At 39.3% G+C, this 20127-nt stretch overlaps 1 protein-coding gene across 4 annotated transcripts in view; it reads right to left on the bottom strand.

The window, feature by feature from the left end:
- Window positions 1–20127, bottom strand: part of SPAG17 (sperm associated antigen 17) — a 219701-nt gene that overhangs the window by 126600 nt on the left and 72974 nt on the right. For all 4 annotated transcript variants that reach the window (XM_072769595.1, XM_072769594.1, XM_072769598.1 and 1 more), the window contains 9 exons: window positions 16367–16553; window positions 14633–14827; window positions 12249–12430; window positions 8961–9122; window positions 7708–7780; window positions 7186–7298; window positions 2819–2956; window positions 2617–2730; window positions 1876–2026 (listed from right to left, as the gene is read on the bottom strand). In XM_072769595.1, coding sequence (XP_072625696.1) covers window positions 1876–2026; window positions 2617–2730; window positions 2819–2956; window positions 7186–7298; window positions 7708–7780; window positions 8961–9122; window positions 12249–12430; window positions 14633–14827; window positions 16367–16553 — 1315 coding nt within the window. The remainder of the gene's footprint in view (window positions 1–1875; window positions 2027–2616; window positions 2731–2818; window positions 2957–7185; window positions 7299–7707; window positions 7781–8960; window positions 9123–12248; window positions 12431–14632; window positions 14828–16366; window positions 16554–20127) is intronic.

The raw sequence follows: 20127 nt of genomic DNA, 5'->3' as shown, positions 1-20127 counted from the left end.
GTTATAGCAGTTAGGGAGACTAATATATATATATATATATGGTAGTCAGAGAAAAACCCTCTAAACAATTAAGCAAAAATGTGAAGGAAGTGGGAGAGCAAGTCCTATGAATATCTGGAAAAGGAATGGAAGCAGGAGAAATAGCAAGTGCAAAGATCCTGAGGCAAGGGATTGACCAACAGGGTCAGGGAATCACAACAAGGCCAATGCAGATTGAGTGGAGTAGAACGATGAGAGCTTGACAGGTGATGAGCTCAGAAGATGGGTGGCAGAACAGAATAAATCATACTTTGAGTGTCAAGGTGGCCACTAAAGAATTCTGAGTTAAGAGGGTACATGGATCCCTCTTATGGAAGTATGGTTCTGATTATTGCATGAAGAAAAGACGAGATAAAAGGGTGAAAGCCTCTGGCCCAACTGGAAAGCTATTGAAATAATCCAAGTGAGAGGTGATGATGGACTAGGCTGGCATGGCAGTGAGGATGTAGGGGGATTGGTTGTAGGACATAAGAAACCAAGAGGAATCAGGATGACTCTAAGATTTTGGAAGAAAACAGTTGCCATTTACTGACATACGGAGGACTGTATGGGGAGTCAGGAGTTTGGTTTTGGATCTGTTAAGTATGAAGTGCTGATAGAGAGAAGGAGAGAGGAGGAGGAGCATGGGTTTGGGACAGACACGTAAGCGGGATATGTGACACTGCAACAGTAGCAACAGAAATAAGAATCCCATTCTGTGTGTAGGACGAAGTGGAAGAGCATGGAGTCATACCACAGGCAGGAGAGGTGGTGTGTGGCAGGATGCAGACAAAGGACAGACATTCTCAGGAACATCAGACACAGAGCTGTTATGTAAACAACAGTCTCCACATATCCAGGCCGGTAGGCTTTACCCTGCTTTTCCATGAGGTGATGGTACGATAGTATTCAAAAGATTTTGTTGTTTTCTTCATTATGCCTACTTAAAAATCAAAGAAGAAATCAAGAAGAAAATATTTCATGATTCACTTAGGGTGAAAAATGAAATGAGGTGTTTTCCTATTTTCTAGGGCAAATACTTTCTTGTTGAATAAAGATGTCTATGCAATTTCATATTCCTTCTCATAAGTAGGAATGTATCTGCTGATTGTCTCAAGTGGAAATTCAGTTTTTTTTTAAATTTATTTATTTATTTATTTATTTGAGAGAGAGACAAAGAAGGGGCATGAGTGGGGGAAGGGGCAGAGGGAGAGGGAGAAGCAGATTCTCCACTGAGCAGGGAGCTCCATCCCAGGACCCTGGGATCATGACCTGAGCCCAAGTTAGACGCTTAATGGACTGAGCCACCCAAGCGCCCCTGGAAATAAAGTTCTTTAAGGAAATGACTGTATCTAAAAATCCCAGTAAACTCTACAAGGAGAAGCTGATTTTAGATTCTCAGAATTACCTCTCTTTCCTCGGTGCTCAAAGAACATAAATGGCCCCTCCTCCTGTGGGAGGAGGTGAGCTTGAATCAACACACTGTGGGCACCCCACGGCCAGGGGCTCTCGACTCTGTGCTCTCACCTGGGATGCGGATCACCATGTCTCCCGCAATGATGTCAGGGAGTGGATGTGGGGGTGGGGAGTGAGGAGAAGGAAGGAAGAAACAGATTATTCTTGTCGTGGAAACGCGGTGGAAAGAAAAGCCAGTGCATCAAATTGAAGAATGTTATGCACCAGAGCCAGCATACCATTGCTAATGACATTATTCGAGGTAAGAGGATCAAAATACCCACCTCAGCCTCTGAAAGGTCTTTCAATAATCAAAACATTTTCGCTAATAGGAGTGTAATCTTAAGAAGCACATATGACCATAAACGAATGAGTTTAAGCTAAGACAGAGAATGTACTCACCATTTGTACAGAAGTGCATGAGCTCATGGATTGTAGCTAGACGTTTAGTGCTGTTCCATGGCGGGGGCAGGGGGAATTTAAGGAATTCCCACAGTGGCAACTTGGACTGCATCTCCTGCTCAATTTGAACTGGGTCAAAATTCTTTTGGTTCTGATGAAAAAGAGCAACATGACAGAAGACATTTGGATAAGCTGTCAGGTGCCTTATGCATATGGAGAAGGCAAAACCTGATACCCTTCCCTCTCATTATTTGGAAACAGGGGAAATCAATGGTAATTGGGGAAGACAAACTGTTGGTATTTTGCTAAAGGTCAAAAAAGCTCGTTCTCACTTTGCCAGAGGTTCCTGGTGCACAGAAACGATGGATTCTTCATTCGCCGTGATGAACTGCCAAAGTCTCACCTATATTCATCTCTCCCTTCTGAGGTTCCTCTCTGGCTTCCACTTGCTTTTCACATTGGTAAGGTATTTAAGGCAAATAACTTGAAGGTCTTAATGCAAATGTGGTGTACTCACTTTCAGTGCAATGGTTACCTGGACTTATATAATTAGAGAAGTTTTCTTTGCTCCCGTATGCACCTGTATTTCCTAAGGTCTCACTTGGCAAGCAGGTGTCTCTTTTGAATATTACTTTTAATCCCACTGGTAAAACTATCTAACCGCAATTTCTCCAACTGAATAATTAATTACAAACAAGCTTTCTTGCATCACGTCTCCTCGGGTAACCTGATTATTATTACCTTTAGAGCATACTTCTTGTGGGCATGTGCATCATGATAGTCCAGTAGGAGAGGGCCTTTGGGCACTGCCTTGCTTTCGTTTTCTTCTTCAGATAAGAATATTTCATGGAGATTCTGTTCAAATTGAAATAAAGTGACTTAAAAAGAGAATCCATACTTTTTCAAAGCATGCAAGCTCTTTGGCTATCTCATGCCTTCTGACCTTTTTCTCCCTCTCTGTGAGACAGAGAGAAGGCAGGATGGACACAATGTGAGCTGCGATTCTGTGGTCCAACCCATCTGCTCTGGGGGGCGGCTGTACCAGTCTAGGCGGGACAAGGTCTTCTTCAGTTGCCACAACCTGTTCAAACAAACAGGTGGGAGGAGTCAGTTTGATGGTCAGCTCTCTACTGATAACGTATTTCCATTGTTCTGAGTAAAGACAAGGTAGTTTCTAGCAATAATATACAGTGATTACACAAAGTGACTGTGATTACCAAAATAAAAGAGGAAATGTTTATAACCAGGCATTAAAGTAGATGTAATTTTAATGTATGCATTAGAATAGGTAGCATAAAACACAAATGGTAAACAGGAAAATTTACGATGAAGGACATCAAAATAACAATATAAGAAATTTTTTCCTTAATGATTTGTTCTTTCTCTTAAAGCACTCGAAACCACTCACACCTTTGGATTCAGTATTTATTGAATGCCTACATATGCCCAACACTCCATGGAGCATCTTCTCATACATTATCTCATTTAAGCATCACAGCAACATTGTGGAGTAGATATTATCTTAATTTTATGGAGGAAGAGCTAGAGTGAGTGAAGTTAGTGACTGGTGCCAGCTGATGGCTGCTGAGTGGGAAGAACTAGGGTGAGGTCAAGTCCTCATTCTTTCTCTTCAAGAGAGTGATAGACGGTGAGATCAGTAAGGAGTAATAGTCTCCTTTATATGGGAAAACTGAGGTCTAGAAAGATTAAATGGCTGTTCAATTCTATATGGTAAATAAAGTTGAAATGTAATCAAGGTAGGCACCTAATGTATTGCTTTCTCTTCACCTTAAATCTTGTAATCATCCTCTGTGATTTCACATCCTTTTACAGGGTTTCTCAACCTTGGAACTTAAGACATTCTGAATTAGACAGTTATTTGTCATGAGTTCTGTTCTATGCAATGGAGACTGGCAGTATTCCCGGTCTCTATCCACTTAATGCCAGTATCACCTCTCCAATTGTGACAACCAAAAATATCCTGACATTGCCAAATGTCCCCTGGGGGGAAAATCAGCTACTGTTGAAAACCACTGCGCTGGATGGATAACAAAATAGTCTCCCATCCTTCACCTTTTGTCAACTCTTTACTTTCAAAAGAGCCATTCATATCTCCATTCTCTATATTCGATCATCTCTTAAACCCATTCTAATCACAAAGATCACTCAAAACTGTTCTGCCTCTGAAATGTTAAACTCTAATATCCTGCCTTAGAAAATCCTATCCCATTCCTCTTATACTTCAATTTTTTCATCCCATTATTAAACTTTTTTTTTCAATCAAAAATGTATCTATTATTGGTTGCCTTCTACGTGTCAGGAACTGAGGTTGTCAGCTGGTGCCTAATATAGCAGGTGGTTAATAAATGTTGCTTTGAATTGAATTGAATAAAATAAGAAAGATAAATAAAATGATGATACTGCAAGCTCTATAGGGCTTTCCAGCTTTTACAAATTTATTGATGTAATAAAACTACTGGTCTTCCAGAAACCTTATGGAGTAATGAAAAGCAACTGTGAGTGTGCTTATCTAATTGGTTAGAAAACTAAAGCAGTCAACAGACATAAAAATGTATACTGGAGATGAAAGAGATGATAGAGTCTGAACAGGACTTTAAATGAACATTTAAATATTCAGAGAGAAAAAAGAATGTGTTACTTCCCAGCAATAAGGACGAAGACAGTTCTAAAAAGAGATTGGAGAATTTATAAATTAAATACATCTATTTTTGAGAAAAAAAAACTTCAAAAGCAGATTGGACTCCACTGAAGAATGAATTATTTGGGAGTTATGCTGGAATTCCCAAAAAAGATCAAACTGATAGAAAATGTCAAAGACATGGAGGGAAAGCCAGAAGTTCCAACATCCATCTAATAAAAGGATAAATCAATAGAAAAAAATAATATTTGAGGATATATTTAATCCAGCAAATACAAATTCAGTATCTACTGTGGGTTAGGTGTGGTCATAGTGTGTTGGGCATACAGCGGTAAACAAGATTAGATTAAGTCCCGGCTTACATGGAGCATATGTTCTAGTGAGAGAGAGAAGTTAAGACAGAAAACAAATAAGTTTTTTTAAGAAGAGCAGTTGTTCATAAGAAGCTAAAACAAAGTGAGTGATAAAGAGCACTCTGGGGATGCCTGAGTGGCTCAGCAGTTGAGCATCTGCCTTCTGCTCAGGGCGTGATCCCGGGGTCCTGGGATCGGGTCCCATTATCAGGTTCCCTGCGAGGAGCCTGCTTCTCCCTCTGCTTATGTCTCTGCCTCTCTCTGTGTGTGTCTCATGAATAAATAATTAAAATCTTAAAAAAAAAAAAAGAGCCCTCTGTGTTGTCAGCTGTTTCCTTTGGATCAGGTGGGATGAGAGTAAGGCTAAGGAATGCCAATTCCATGGGGCATTGAATGACAAGCAGTATTCACCAGGCAGACGTGTGGATGCAAAACTTTATGGGAAAAGAAATTGGAGTAAAAAGCTATAGTGTAATTTAGCAATGCTGTTGAGGAAAACCTAGAAAGCCTATATAGATGATGAGTAGTAAGAGTGTTTGTGTGTGTATGTGTGTGTGTGTGAGAGAGAGAGAGAGAAAGAGAGAGAGAGAGAGAGAGAGGCAGAAGATGAGACCAGATCAGCTCAGACCCATATTTTTAGGGTCTTCCAGTGTAAGGAATTTTGATTTTATTCAGAATGTAATCAGAAACCAGATTATAATCCTTTAGATTGCTAATGACAATGATGAAACAAAAAAGCTGCCCCTGGACACAGCCTTGTTTTATGAATTACAAAGAGAAAACTCTAATAGCTGCCAGAGAGAGAAAACAGATTATCTACAAAGAAAAAGTATTAGATTGGCATGAGATTTCTCGGCAACATTAGAAGAAAGAAGACAACAACGCAACACCATCAAAATACTTTTTCTACTCAGACTGATTAGGTTCAAAAGCAGTTTCTGACACTTACTACTTGGACAAATTACTTAACCTTTCTATGCCTCAGTTTCCTTATCTGTAAAATGGGGAACAAAAATAATTTCTCTTCATAAGGTTGTTATAAGGATTAAATGAGTTAATTTAGAACAACTCTTTTCAAATACATTAAGGAGACTCACAAGAATTGACCACGTACCTCATGTCACACAGGGAGCTCAGGAAATTTAAAAACATTTTTTAACATGCAAACCATGTTTACTGACCATAATGCAATACAATTAGGAATTGACAATAAACAACAGAAATTAAAATAAAAGATTTAGAATTGAATAGATTGAAAACATCAGGATGCAGCCAAAGAAATACTCAAAAGGAAATGTATAGACTTAAGAAATGCAAAAAGCCTGAAAATAAAGTGACTTTTTGATTCAAATGAAATGCAGAATAAACTCAAAGAAATCAGAAAGAAAGAAATAATAAAGAGAAATGAAGAAATTAATTAAACAAAAAGTAGAAAGGAGTTGATCAATGAAGGAAAATGCTAATTCTTTGAAAAGACCGATACGATAGATACACTATTGACAACTATGATCAAGAAAAGAGAGGGGAGGGGCACCTGCGTGGCTCAGTCAGTTAGGTGTCAGCATTTGGCTCAGGTCATGATCTCCAGATCCTGGGATGGAGCCCCATGTGGGGCTTCCTGCTCAGCAGGGAGTCTGCTTCTCTCCCTCTCTCCCTCTGCCCCTCTCCATTACTCATTCTCTCTCTCTCAAATAAATAAATAAATAAATAAATAAATAAATAAATAAATAAGATTTCTTTAAAAATAGAGAGGAGAAATAAATAGCATCTGTCATAGAAAAGGAGCATAAGGAGATGCCAAGGAAATTTTAAAAATGCATATAAAGTGAATAAAGAACTTTATATGATATTGAAAGCAAATACAATGGGCATGATTACTTAAAAAAATACTAACAACTAACTATACTTGGCTTCAGAAAGAGAAAAATCTGATTAAACCTACAAGTATAGAAGAAATTTTGAAGTTAAAGACCATTAACCACCTATCCACCTGTCTATCTCCTCTTTCTTGTCCATTAAAATGACACCAAACACAGATAGTTGAAAGGATATGTCTACTGAAACGTCAGGGAAGGTTAGATAAATTGTTCCAGAGCATAGCAAAAGAAAAGGCACTAAAGCAGATGATCAAAATAAACTTTACTTTTATCTGAAGTGTTCTATAATCTTTGTGAAGGAGAATACACTCAGGTATTATGTGTGTAGTTTAAAATAGTTAATACGAAAAGCAAAGAGAGATAAAATGACCGACTCAAGGTTACCCACCTGGGGAAAAAGTCTGGGAGTGTATCCACCTACCTGTTCCAGTATACAATGCAGTATCAGAGGCACAGAGATGAATTCTTCTGGAATTGGATTCAGCAAGTCATTATAATACCTCATGTCTACTTCAGTTGTGAAGACAAAGGCTGCTGTAAAACATGCAATATATCACTGTTCAATTAAGATGTATTCTCCAGGGGCTCCTGGATGGCTCAGTCCGTTGAGCATCTGCCTTCGGCTCAGGTCATGATCTTGGGTCCTGGGATCAAGCCTCATGTCGGGCTCCTGGCTGCAGTTGGAAGTCTACTTCTCCCCCTCCCTCTGCCCTCCCCCCACTCATGCTCTCTCTCTCTCTCAAATAAATAAATAAAACCTTTAAGAAAAAAAGATGTGTTCTCCATTTCTTCCATCAAAATTTAATCCATAAATTTAAACTGTCACTGTGCACTAATAAAAGCAGAATGTGTAGGTGGAGGGATGTCTGAAGGCAATATGGAAGATAGTCAGTATTCCTTAAAGCACCAGCTTACGGTGTTGGTCTTCAGGTTTCATACATGCCTGATGTTGGGGCTTGTGATTCCTCATTCTGTGCTTTCTTCTTGCCAAGTGTTGGAGCAACAGGTTGTGGAGCCTATAAGTAGAAAAATTTCAAAAAGAGAAATTTTTGACTGAGATTTCAGCTGAGAGATGCTTTCATCAGATGCAGGTATGATGGGGTCTGACGGGATTCTGAGATTGTATGGTTATGTTCACACCACAAAAAATCATTGGCTAATATTAGGATCTGAGGAAGGGAAGAAGTTCATGGGTATGGACACTTTTCAGAAGTTTTTCCTAACAGAGCCCATTTAGCAATAGCCAGGAAAGGCATGGGGAGATGAGGCACTGGTCCCTGGGTGACTCAGAATCAAACCATTCCCCCTCTTAGAGTCCTTCAGAACTTCTCCATCACCTTCAGGATACAACCCAGACTCTTTAAGTCAGCACCAAAGGACATCTGTCTCCATGCTCCAGTGGGTGTTCGTGGTGGTGTTCTTCATTTTGCACATACTACCTAGGAGCACAGACCTACCCGGTAGTCCTGGCTTGTGCCTTAATACTTCTTTCCTTTGACCCCATGTCTTTGCCCCTTTATTGAGAATAGGGCAAAAAGGGCCCTATTCTCTGTCCCTTCCTCCACTGGGATTTCCTTGTAGGCAATTCATACGTAGCCTTCACCACATCACTTACCCCGCAGCGTGAGGCTTTCCTGACTCCTCCCTCTCCCTCGCTGTTCCTTTCCAGATCAGGTTAGGTGCCATGGTTAGCATTTCTACTGCAGGCTGAGCTGACTGTTCTCCCAGCACTCATCATGCTATGTTGAAACCACTGTTAACATGACTGCCATCCTCTTTAAAAGTTAACCTCAATGAGGGGGACAGAGGATGAGTCTTGTTCGTTATTGCCAACACCTTGCCCAGGGCTAGCACACAGTAGGTGCTAAAGAGACAGCGTGATTCATTTATCAATGGCCTCTTTGTTCTAGGTGTTATTTATTGTGCGAGGGGCTGAAAGTGGCTTCTATCATCATCAACCCTGAATGTGGCAAGTAGTTAGGGAGCTTCACAAAGCCCTGATCACCTAGGTGCCCTTTAATGCTGTGTCTGGGGGGCCTTCTCCTTGTTCCCACCCTCACCGCTTAAATCCCTGCAGGCAGTATTTCCTTCCAACAAGTGTTTAGGAAATTTTTCCTCCCTGTGTTTGACAAATACGAAAATTAATCTGTTCAGTTTATTGTTTAGTCAACTAAAGACATTCCAGAACATGCCTACCTCAGTAATTGACGTGGCTTCCAAGATAGGTTTCTCATTAACCACTTGTGGGATATTGATAAGCTGCATGCTCTCCAAATAGTGCTGATGCTGTCTCTTCCAATCCAGGGTGTCATACATCAAACAGGCAATATTTTCAAAAATGTCAGTACCCAACTCCAGCTACATGTGAGAGCATTAATGACAGTTAGTTATTAGTTTTATATTGTTGGAATCAGATGTATGGTTTCTCTCTTAGTAACTAAATCAAGCATCTCCCCAAACCACTGAACTCCAGCCATGGTGAGTGAGTCTTCATTTGTTAAACCCTTCTTGTCCATCTTGTTCACCATAATGCAGATTCTTCCCCTTGGAGGGCCATATGGCTGCCTAATACTGTGAGAATCTAATGCTTCAACTAAGTGAAAAACACCTTGTTCATTAATTTCAGCAATGTGAAATTATATATATATTCTGATGTCCCAATTTCTAAAACAATATATTAGATAGGTCATTTCAATATCTCTTCTGTGCTACCTTCAGAGGAAAAAACCGCTATGAAATAGTTAGTCTTCTGCTTGTCTATCTAATACCCACCACAAGTTTTGTTCTCTCTCAAGAAAATTGTAGATCAGATACCCCAATTACCTGGGCTTTTATTTCCAGAACTGGAAAAGTACTGTTATCACTAGGTCAGCCTGCCTGAAGGCAAAGAAGGGTGAAGTGAGCTCATCTTAGATCTGAAGAAAGTAGGATAAGATAGCTTCTTGTGGGGGTGGGGGGTAATAGGGGGAGTAGGGGACAGTGAATCACAGTCTGGCGGGTGTCCAGGGAGATGCCAGGCTCTGCCCATCTTCCAGGCATAGCTGCCAGGCTGGGCTTTACTTGCCTACTCTATGACTGAGTATTCCTCAGTTAAGCTCCAACTTGCTAGTCTTCACCCAAATTCTGGCACAGAAACACATTTTTGTTTGTATTTGTAAGAAATATGGTAGGACTTCTGCCCCTTCTGATCCCTTAGCTTAACCAGTTTATTCATTTTTAAATCCAACAGCAAATCACATGCTAAAAGCCAGAAAATTATTTCAGCAACCAAGGTCTTAACTTGAGATGTTGCAGATGTCTTACATGAGCAGTTAGCACTTCTTGATGGGCATTTATTTGATGTAAAGCTTTCGTTACCTTGGTTCAGCAGAAATATAGCCTGCTTGTTTGCAGACAAAGGTACTAATGCTTTCCTTCTTCCAGAGAGGAAGAAGATTCTTTGGCTGGCTTCTGCTTTGAATGTGAGGCCATTACCAACTTACATATATAGCTGAGTATGTGACATCATGTATGCACATGATGTATTCAGTCGATTTCTACAAGAAGTAGATTTATTACTTTCATGTTTCTCCAGTGATCCAAATTTTAATGTGAACCTTGTTCTTCAATATTAAGCCCCATGGCCTTTCTTTTTGAACCCAATTCCATTACTGAACTGTTTTCAAGGCTCTCTTTCCCCATCAGCCTCAATGTTGGGTTGTTCACTCACAAATCATACCTTATAGAGGCATACCTGGGCTCTAAAAAAAAATACTGCAGTTGGACCCAGACCACAGCTCTGGCATAAAGAAGATATTCAACAAATACTTGCAAATTGATTGATAGGAGATCAGTGTGTCCAGCTAGGCAGCACAGCCATAAATGGCTCCCTAGATGACTGAATGTTTTCATTCCTGACCATTACTTTCATGGACCAACTAGACATCCTCGATGTTAATTTTCTAGTTCTGAGGTCAGGAACGTTCTACCATAACTGGTATTTCTAGCTAGAGCAAGAGCAAAAGGTACTCGTTTGAGGCTGCCTTAGAATACTCTTTTTATGGATTCCTCTGAATTATGGCTCAGGCATTGTATGGCTGTGATCTATCTCCTGTGCCCTATTGAACCAAAATGTATAAAGATTCTTGAGATGGTGTGACATGAAACAGTAAAGAGCAGAGGGTGGTGCATTCTTTTCTGAGCTCAGGCTTAGGAGGCAGAAGAGTGAAAGACAAAGCAGGAAAGATGAAGGTATCTAGATGAGGGGGTACAAAAAGGTCAAGCCAAGGGAGATTGGAGTAACCAGTTTTGCTTAGAAGAAGCTCTGCCTTCAGCCACAGCATCTTTATGCTCAGCTTCTTTTCCATGTAGAGGTCCAGGCTAATATTTATACGTACTTTTGGCAAGGTATCAGGCTTCAGCGTTCTGTTTCTACATAGTGACATCTAATTCTTTGTGTTGACAGTCTTAATAACTCAAACTGATCTGTATATTGTTACTTATTCAAATCCTGTCCATCCTTCAAGGTTCAAATCGGGGTCTCCCCCTCCTCAGAGTTTTACTTACTTCACCATGTATGCATCCACCTCAAGGTAATACAATGAGGGACTCTCATAGCGAGAAATGTTCATGCTCCAACTCCTGGACCTCTGTTTGTTGGAACGGTGGCGGGGGGTGGTCAACCAGAAAGAGACCTGGGAGGTTTTGTGTAACAGGGATGCCTGGATATCTTCCACAACATCCATGAGAAGTAGTCACTCAACCTTCTTTTAAAAAACACCCTTGTGGATCAAGCATTTGCTATTACTCTTCAATGCATCCTATTTCTTCTTTTTCTGAGTTAATAGGATATTTAGAGTGTGTTTCACATCACTGAGCACGTAAGTGTATAGCACCTTGGACACTGCTCCTCTGTTCCATGGTTTTGGTCATGGCTTTCTGTAAGATCCTTAATAGCAAGGACCAGTAAATGCTCTCAGAAAACGCCTGTTAATTGTTGGGGTGGGGCCAAGTCACCTATTAGATAGACTTTGCAGGCCAAATATATTATATTAAAAATGCGATTTGGGCAATACAATTAAGAACCTAGAAAAACAATGTGTTGAGCTGATATATTTAAAAAAATAAAGACAATGTAATTTGAAAAACTGTAAAAATTTACTATTTTCACAATTAACATGTAATTATTATTAATATCAAGACTCTACTGCCAAGAACATGGTTGAAGTATGAATCAAAGCCACATGCCACCAAATAAAAGAATTACCATCCTTCATCTCCATCTCCCTCTTATTCTTTGCCATTAATTCATACACTAAAAGCTAAAGAACCAGGCTATTACCATCACTGGGCATTCAGTGTTATCACTGTCTTGAAGACAAAGGAGTTTAGCACAAAGCTATGTACATAGTCAGTGCTTAAAGTCTGTAGAATAAATGAATATGATAAATGGAACCACATTACCACATGTCCAAACCAGGCACTCTCACAAATTCATGTACTAACCATCATCTCGCTGTCTGCCCAGTCGGAAGGAAAGTTATCTGCCTTGACCATGTATTCAAGTTGAGCAACATCAAAGAGATTTGTTTCAGGTTTCTCATTATTCAGGATTGGTTCCAGATACTTCCAGAAAATTTGAAGTTCTCTTATGGCATTCTCTTTCTTCAGTTTCTCGGCCTCTATGTCTAATTATAGCAACATTTTAATACAACAGAATGAGAATGTTGAATTTCTTCCCACTTTAAGTGGACACAGTGAGTTATACACATTGCAAGATGTCTATGCGGTAGCAGAAAAGGCAGATAAAGAAATATAATTTTGAGAAGATTTTGAACTTGATTATACACTTATGAAACCAGGGGATTTTACTTAAAATTTATGTTAAACATGAGCTTGTCCTTCCCCTTCATTTTACACTTGAGGCCCAGAAGCATTATGATAAGGTCACACATTAGAGGAGCTAAATATGTTTGATATTTCCATCACCCTTAGATTGCATCTCTGTGGGAGCAGTGTTTCTGCCAAATCACTTTTTGACCATCTCATTGTGCTGGTTTCGTAACTGGTTAGACATGCTGTTATTCCAATTCTTCTTGCTACATGGCTAAAAAACGACGGGATCAATGAGATGCTTCAGTTAACTTTGGTCACATTCAACTAGCTACAGGCTTCCCTGGGCACTTATGCTCTAACTATAAAATAATGACAGGTTCCCATAGAGTTACACACGAAATTTCGCCTAAAATATTTATGTGTTTTTACACCTATACCTAAATTGGTTCTACTACTAAGATCTCATGATTCTATTATAAATTGTATTTTTTGGTGATTTTATTTCTATATTACTCAATAGTTTTTACAGAGAGATTATGCACTTATGGAATATGTTCTCACAGGCTTCAATAATAAGTTATTTTTAATGTTACAACTATCCTTTGAGATAGTCAGGAGCAGCTGGGTTTGAATCTCAACTCTTTTACTTAATAGCTGCCTCTAGGCTACGAGTCCTTTTGGTAAGATGGAAAAACAGATCTTGCTCGACTTACAATGGGGATGGGGTTATATCCCAATAAACATTGTAAATTGAACATTTGAAAGTGCATATAATACACCTAGCCTACTGAGCATTGTGCCTTAGCCTACCCTATCTTAAATGTGCTCAGAACATTCATCTTAGCCTGCAGTTGGGCAAAATCATTGAACACAAAGCCTATTTTATAATAAAGCGTTGCATATCTCATGTAATTTATTGAATACTGTACAAAAAGTGAGAGACAGAAATGCTGTGTGGGTACAGAAAGTTGTCAGTTTTCCCTTGTGATCACATGGGTGACTGGGAGCTGTCACCACCCAGGGTCACAAGTGAGGATCATACAGCATGTTGCTGGTCCAGGAAAAAAAAAAAAAATCAAAATTCGAACTTTGAAGTACGGTTTCTACTTGCATGTGTACCTCTTTCACACCATCATAAAGTTGAAAAACTAAGTCTAACCATCGTGAGTTGGGGATTGTCTGTAATAAAGCATACTTCGGAGGCTGGTTGTGGGAAGTACATAAATTAATGCACTTAAAACCCTTAGCAGTGAGCTCAGTCCTAATAAATGATAGCTTTTATTATCATCAGTGGTAGTAATTTCTAATTTGGAACAGCAAATTTTTAAAATGCAGTGTTCTAGAAATTGGGATGTGGTTGTGTAGATTACAAAATGCTGCAAATGACATTATTAATAAATAACAATAAAAACAACAACATATGGCAGAAAATCTTGGGACTTCCAGGTCACACAGGCTCACACCGAATCCCTGTCCTATTACCTAAAATATATAGTAGCTTTCAGTTCCCTTTCCACAGTGGCATCCCAGCACAATTCCCTTAAGATGAAGACCCTGTGGCCCCAAATGACTGAATGATAGTGTGGATGGGACTTTACCCCACAGCTTCCTGGTCTAAAGAGTGCCCTCTGTGGTTTATTATAATAAGCCAGAAGCAAATCAGAGCAAGATTCCAAGGCTATGACCTTCCTTGGGCCATGTGGTGACCATAGTAGCATCTGGAAGAACACATTATCTACAGTTGATCTGCGCAGCCCACACATTAGGTAAAAGTTATCTGTTAAATGTTCCCGAGAAACATAGATAACCAAGTCTTCTGCCCCACAGTCCAAGTTCTCTCTGGCTGCACAAGGATATAAACAGAATATGATTTTAATTTGCAAAATTTACAGCACCTGGCTAGTGCAAGCAGAATAAATAGCAAATCAAAGTCTTAAAAGGATTTAATAATGAATGTATTGTATGACTGTTTTTTGGACAGAAAATTCTATTTGTACTTTACAGACAGTGGATAATATTGAAAGATTCAGTAAGCTGTGTAGCAGACTGCATACCTTCTGGCTGAAGAAGAACTTCCTGCTGTTGGCTAACTGCTGCCAGGTGTGTCTGCAGAGGTTCATAATTCTCTGAAGATATTTTAATCACGCTGCTTATGGGAATGCCAAGCTCAGTCATAATCGCTAATAGCTGAGGATTGTGGAAGCCCACAACTATAATGTAATGTTGGGCACCATCATCTGGCTCATCGTCTGGTCAAAATACCATAAAGAAGAACAGCCGTCATTTTAAAAGAGAACAGGTTGCACTCCGCCAGTTCGATGGCTACATACATTATGCATGCGTTTATAATACCTCTGGCTCGCCAATAACAGTCCAGTTGGCTGGAATGCAGTCATGTTGACTGGTTTTCATTATTACCCTTCCAGTAAGAAGGCTGTGGCCATTTTACAAAATATTAAATCACTTTTGTAAATGAGATATAGTCATAATAGAAGGACAAACATACACGGGGCCTGTGCTCATGGAAAAATGTGTGCTTGGGTTTTTATAAAGAGAAAAAGGCTTAGGCTGTAATTTTTTTTTTTTTTTGGTTCAATCTCTTTTGAGCAACATCTGGCTTTACTCCTGAATTACGAGTAGCTGCAGCTTTTTGTGGTATTTTATAAGTAGAGGTGTTTACAGGAGAGGGAAATATCGAATATGGACGTGCCCCCTACCAAAGTATTCTGTGTATTTACGTCAATAGGTGTGAATACTGAGTATGGGTTATGGGTTATGGAGCAATGATATATTTCTTGTATTAAATTTTTAAAATATAAATTGTACACTTTCCTAAAATTTTTTTCACCTACTTAGTCCTGGTTACATTGTTTTATTAATGTTAAAGCATGAGTTTCTCCCAGACTGTGAGATTCAGAGAGGTAAAAACAATTGTTGTACTTTATTATTCATGCTGGATAGTACATGAAAACGTTAAATCCCACAATAGCCCATTAAATTTACAAGTAATGCAATACGTACAAACTTTTAATTTTTAAGTAATGTTTTTTCTTCTATAACTAAACAAATCTGTGTTGATATTGCCTATGGAATCCATAATATCATGGTTTCTAAGTCTTGTGGATTTAGAGCAGAGCTATGTCAGGGGAATCCAAGAGATAAAGAATGTGAAGGCATGCCTGCCCTCGCATCTCAATGAGATGCAAATAGTAACAGGAAGCTCCATTTGGGTTCAAGTGTAGGTGGCAATGAATCATTCACAGCCTGCACAGATCAAACCAGTTTTACATCAATAATCAAAAATAAAAGGAAATTCTAGTTTCTCTAAGGAAAGCTAATAGGGATAGAAGTTGGGTCAGGTCAGGAAGCTGTGTGCTCTGTGTGAGTCCCAAATTAACTGGTCTGATTTTATCACCACCGTAATTCACTCATTACAATAATCACTTTCTAGGTTGCCTCATAATTATGTCTGACTTTTAAAAATGTCCTAAACAAGGTAGTGCTACTTGGTGGCACAATCCGCTTGTTATTTCATCCTATATTTGCATTATGAAAATGTGCCCACAGCAAGATACGAGCTAAGTAAATATTTGCTGGAAACATAAATGAATTGCAAAAAGCAATATTTTTCTATGAGGGTATCATGGGTAGTATGTGATTTCTGGTTTCATAAAGAGTGAAAAGCCTGGGAAAGATTAAGCATCATTATTGAAATGATTTCTCAAGTTACTTTGTAGACTGGAAGGCAGGAAGTGAAAGGTAACCCACAGGAGGAGCATCTCACTGACCAATGTAAGGTTTAGTGTCATCCTCTTCTCCCCTTCGTTTTAACTGCGTGGTCTTTTTCACTGTTGTGTTTGTGTCAGGCTGATCCTTTCCCTTTCCTTTGGCAATCTTGGCACTTGAGGTCTTCTTCTCCTTGGGAGATTTTGCTTTCCCTTTATCCTTTTCTACCTTGAATCTATCTTCTATTATCTGGAAAGAAAAGAATACTTTTTCTCCAAATCATATGGTGAACAAGCAACAGCTTTTCTGCTGTTGGGTGAATACTTCATTTCATTCAATTGCTTGTTTACTCATTTATTTTTCATGTATTCATTCTTCAGGCCAGGATAGTGGAGATCCCAAGCTGGGCCCAAGTTGTTATAAGGAACATCTATGCATGAGGACTGAGGGATGGGTGCTAGGAGACCTTTTACACAAGTGGCTTTCTAGAAGAGAATTCATCCTAAAGGAAAGTCAAGCACGGCCTATATAAACTACCTCAGTTGTTTGGGGTGGGATGAGTGGGGGATTCTGAGTACCTCATGATGCCAGGAACTTAGTTTTTTCTTGTAGCCTAACTCTGGGGAGTCTCGGTCTCAGTCTTAGAGAGAGGTTGGGTTGTTCATTCAAAACAAAACAAAGCAAAAGTTTAAAAAATATATGATGCTGCCACTCTGGAAAACAGCATAGAGATTTCTGAAAAAATTTAAAATAGAGCTGCCCCTCAACCTCACAATTACACTATGAGATATTTATCCATAGGATATAAACAGTGATTCAAAGGGACACCTGCACCCCAATGTTTACAGTAGCAACCATGGCCAAACTATGGGAAGAGTCCAGATGTCCATTGACAGATGAATGGATAAAGATGTGGTATATATACAATGTAATATTACTCAGCCATCAGAAAGAATGAAATCTTGCCATTTGCAATGATGTGGATGGAACTAGAGGGTATTATATTAAGTGAAATAAGTCAGAAAAAAGACAAATACATGGTTTTACTCATACGTGGAATTTAAGAAACAAAACAAATGAACATGGGGAAGGGAAGGAAAAATAAAATAAGATGAAAGTTGTGAGGGAAGTAAACTATAGGAAACACTGAACTCTAGGAAACAAACTGAGGGTTGCTGGAGGGTAGGTGGGTGGTGGGGACTGATAATTGAGTGATGGGCAAGAAGGAGGGTATGTAATGTAATGAGTACTGGCTGTTAAATGCAACTGATGAATCGCTAAATTCTACCTCTGAAACTAATTTTAAAAAGTTAAAAAAAAAATTGAAAGAATAGTTTTCTCTAAAATCTCCTTTATAAAATTTTTCAAAGTTTAGTATATTAACAAGTTTTAAAGGTTAATATATTCTTTGGGGAACCTAGCACCAACAAATTATTTTTATTATAATGCTACTTAAAACTGTATAGACATAATCAATGGTTGCTATTTGATATATTCAAAGATGAGATCAACACAAAATATCAGTGGGCAGAGCAAACTTTTAACATATTGCTCCAGAGCATATTTAGATTGCCATATACCATGTAAAGACCCAATTCTCCCACCAGTTTTTTTCTTTCCAAACAATTGCTGAAAACTTTGTGTGTTATTTCATGATTACACTTTCAATGCATTTGTTGATAAATACAAATAGGTTGTGTTCATTAAAATTATGTGGTAATAGTGGATCATACGGTGGCCAAGATCCAGGATATGCTTATATTATTTGCTTTTTCCTTACTCCACACTATTGGAACAACAAAACAAAAATTATTGTAAAAACATCTGGGCTTTGTGTATTCCTGAGATCATGAAATCAAACTTGGAAAATTCTGTTCTATTACCTTAGAGACAAAGAGAGTAAAAGATATGTTGCTTTGGCACTCAGCTAATAGAATGTAACACAGAAGGGAAAAGAAGCATTTCTTCTACTCCATGTGAGAGAGTGGCCCAAGATGAGGTGGGGGAGGCAGGGCACAGGCCAGTCTTTGGAGGTGGAGCTGCTAACAAGTTTATATGCTATTTAAAATGCAATGAGAAGACCAAAAGGAGTTTTAAGTGGAGAAGTACTATGATTTTTCAAGATAAGAAACAAGAAGACTAGTAAGGAAGCTCTCTAGTAACAGTTCGCAAAAGAAGTGAAAGAGAAGTGAAAAGAAGAAGTGAAAAGTCACTAATAGTGACTCTTTACAGAGTTAGAGAAGTTGGGGTGAGAAATGGCTTTTATGTAAGGTGAGCAGACTGACTATTCAGAGGACCATGTTAACTTTGAGATGCCCTGAAATGTCAGGAGGCAGTCAAATACACATATTCTCTCCTGAGAAGAGAGATTTAGCTGGAGTTACAAATTCAGAGATGGGACATATAGACAGTGATTGACTGGAAGAGATGAGATGCCCTGGATGAGAGTTCTCAAGATGTCAGTGGGTGAGGTCGAGTCAGGAGATGTGTTCACCATCTGATGGAATGGCCCAGTAGAGAGGGAGATGCTGAAGATACGGGGGAGACTGAAGTCCTTGAGGAGGTAAAATGGAAAAAGATCAAGAGAATGTGTCAATTTCCTTTGCTAGGAGGAAAGGCCATTTCTCAGTTCAATAAGAGGAGCAAGAAGTGAGGGGTGGCTGGGTGTGGGTTCAAGAAAGAGAGAGGTTTTGATGGTGTTAAGGGAATGTTTCAATTTTTTTCAAGGGGAGGATGAGGCACAGTTACTTGCTGAGTATATAGGCAGGTACAAGGTAAGAGAGGTTCTGAACAGAGACGGTAACGTGAGTCATGTCAGAAAGTGGGAGGGCAAGCTTACTGAAGAAATATGGTAGAACTCTTTGCCAGTGTTGAGAGCTTATTGGAAATTTTGAGATTGTTAATTTAAAATGAAACCAGAGCACAAATCAGTGCCCCTGAGTCCAATTAGCTGGGAGGCACTGGCAAGACTCTTGCAGGCACTCAAACAGCCACACTTGGATCATGGTAAATCCATTGAAGTGGAACACTCTCATGTAGCTCTTTGGTGGATGGCTAGCCTTGCCACAGAGAAGTCTTAACTTTGCCATCAAAAACTTCCAAAATCTTCCACAGCTATGATTTTAAATAAATCTCAGGGTGACCTTTAGGACTGAAAAGAAAAGCCATTTCAGGTTATATTGTTCTAAAGTTCACCCAAAAGAATTAACATTTATATATTCATACATGCATTCACTTATTCTATCATTCCAAAAAATACTGCTGAGTACTAAGGAGGTTTAAAACTAATTTCTTTATCCTCTTCCTGATACGACTGTATAAGGGCCCTCTAGCCCTGCTGGCTCTCCTAGGTGGAGAGCCACATAGCTCCTATCTCTCTGGAGCCTCTTTGGCAAAGTTGGGGTTCTTCTATAAGGGGAAGGTAACACTTCTTCTGTAAGGTTTCTTGGGACCCCAGAGAGAGCAAGGCTGAAGACAACCAAAATTTAAAATTAGCCATAAAGTACAGTGACTTAGCTCTGTGGTACAACAGGTGCTTTCCAGGCATCATCATCTTTAATTTGTTCACAAAATGCAAGCTGCAAAATGGGTAGTTTTGTTCACATTGTGTAAATTAGGACACTCCATTTGCCCTCAGGCACTCTGCCAGAGTAGAGACACAAGCGGGTTTGACCTCAAAACTTCCACTCATTTTATTTCTCTGGTCCTGCTAGGCTCAGTCTTTCCGACCATCTTTCCCAGGTCTCTGCCTTCCTTCTATGTCTTTTCCAGCTAAATCATACTATTTGCTGGCTGGTCCTTTGATTCTCCATAGCTTCACCTC

This window comes from Canis lupus, chromosome 12 (assembly GCF_048164855.1).
Source record: "Canis lupus baileyi chromosome 12, mCanLup2.hap1, whole genome shotgun sequence".
Taxonomy (NCBI): domain Eukaryota; kingdom Metazoa; phylum Chordata; class Mammalia; order Carnivora; family Canidae; genus Canis; species Canis lupus.
Note: the sequence above shows the minus strand (reverse complement) of the source record. Positions and strands in the feature narration are given on the sequence as shown.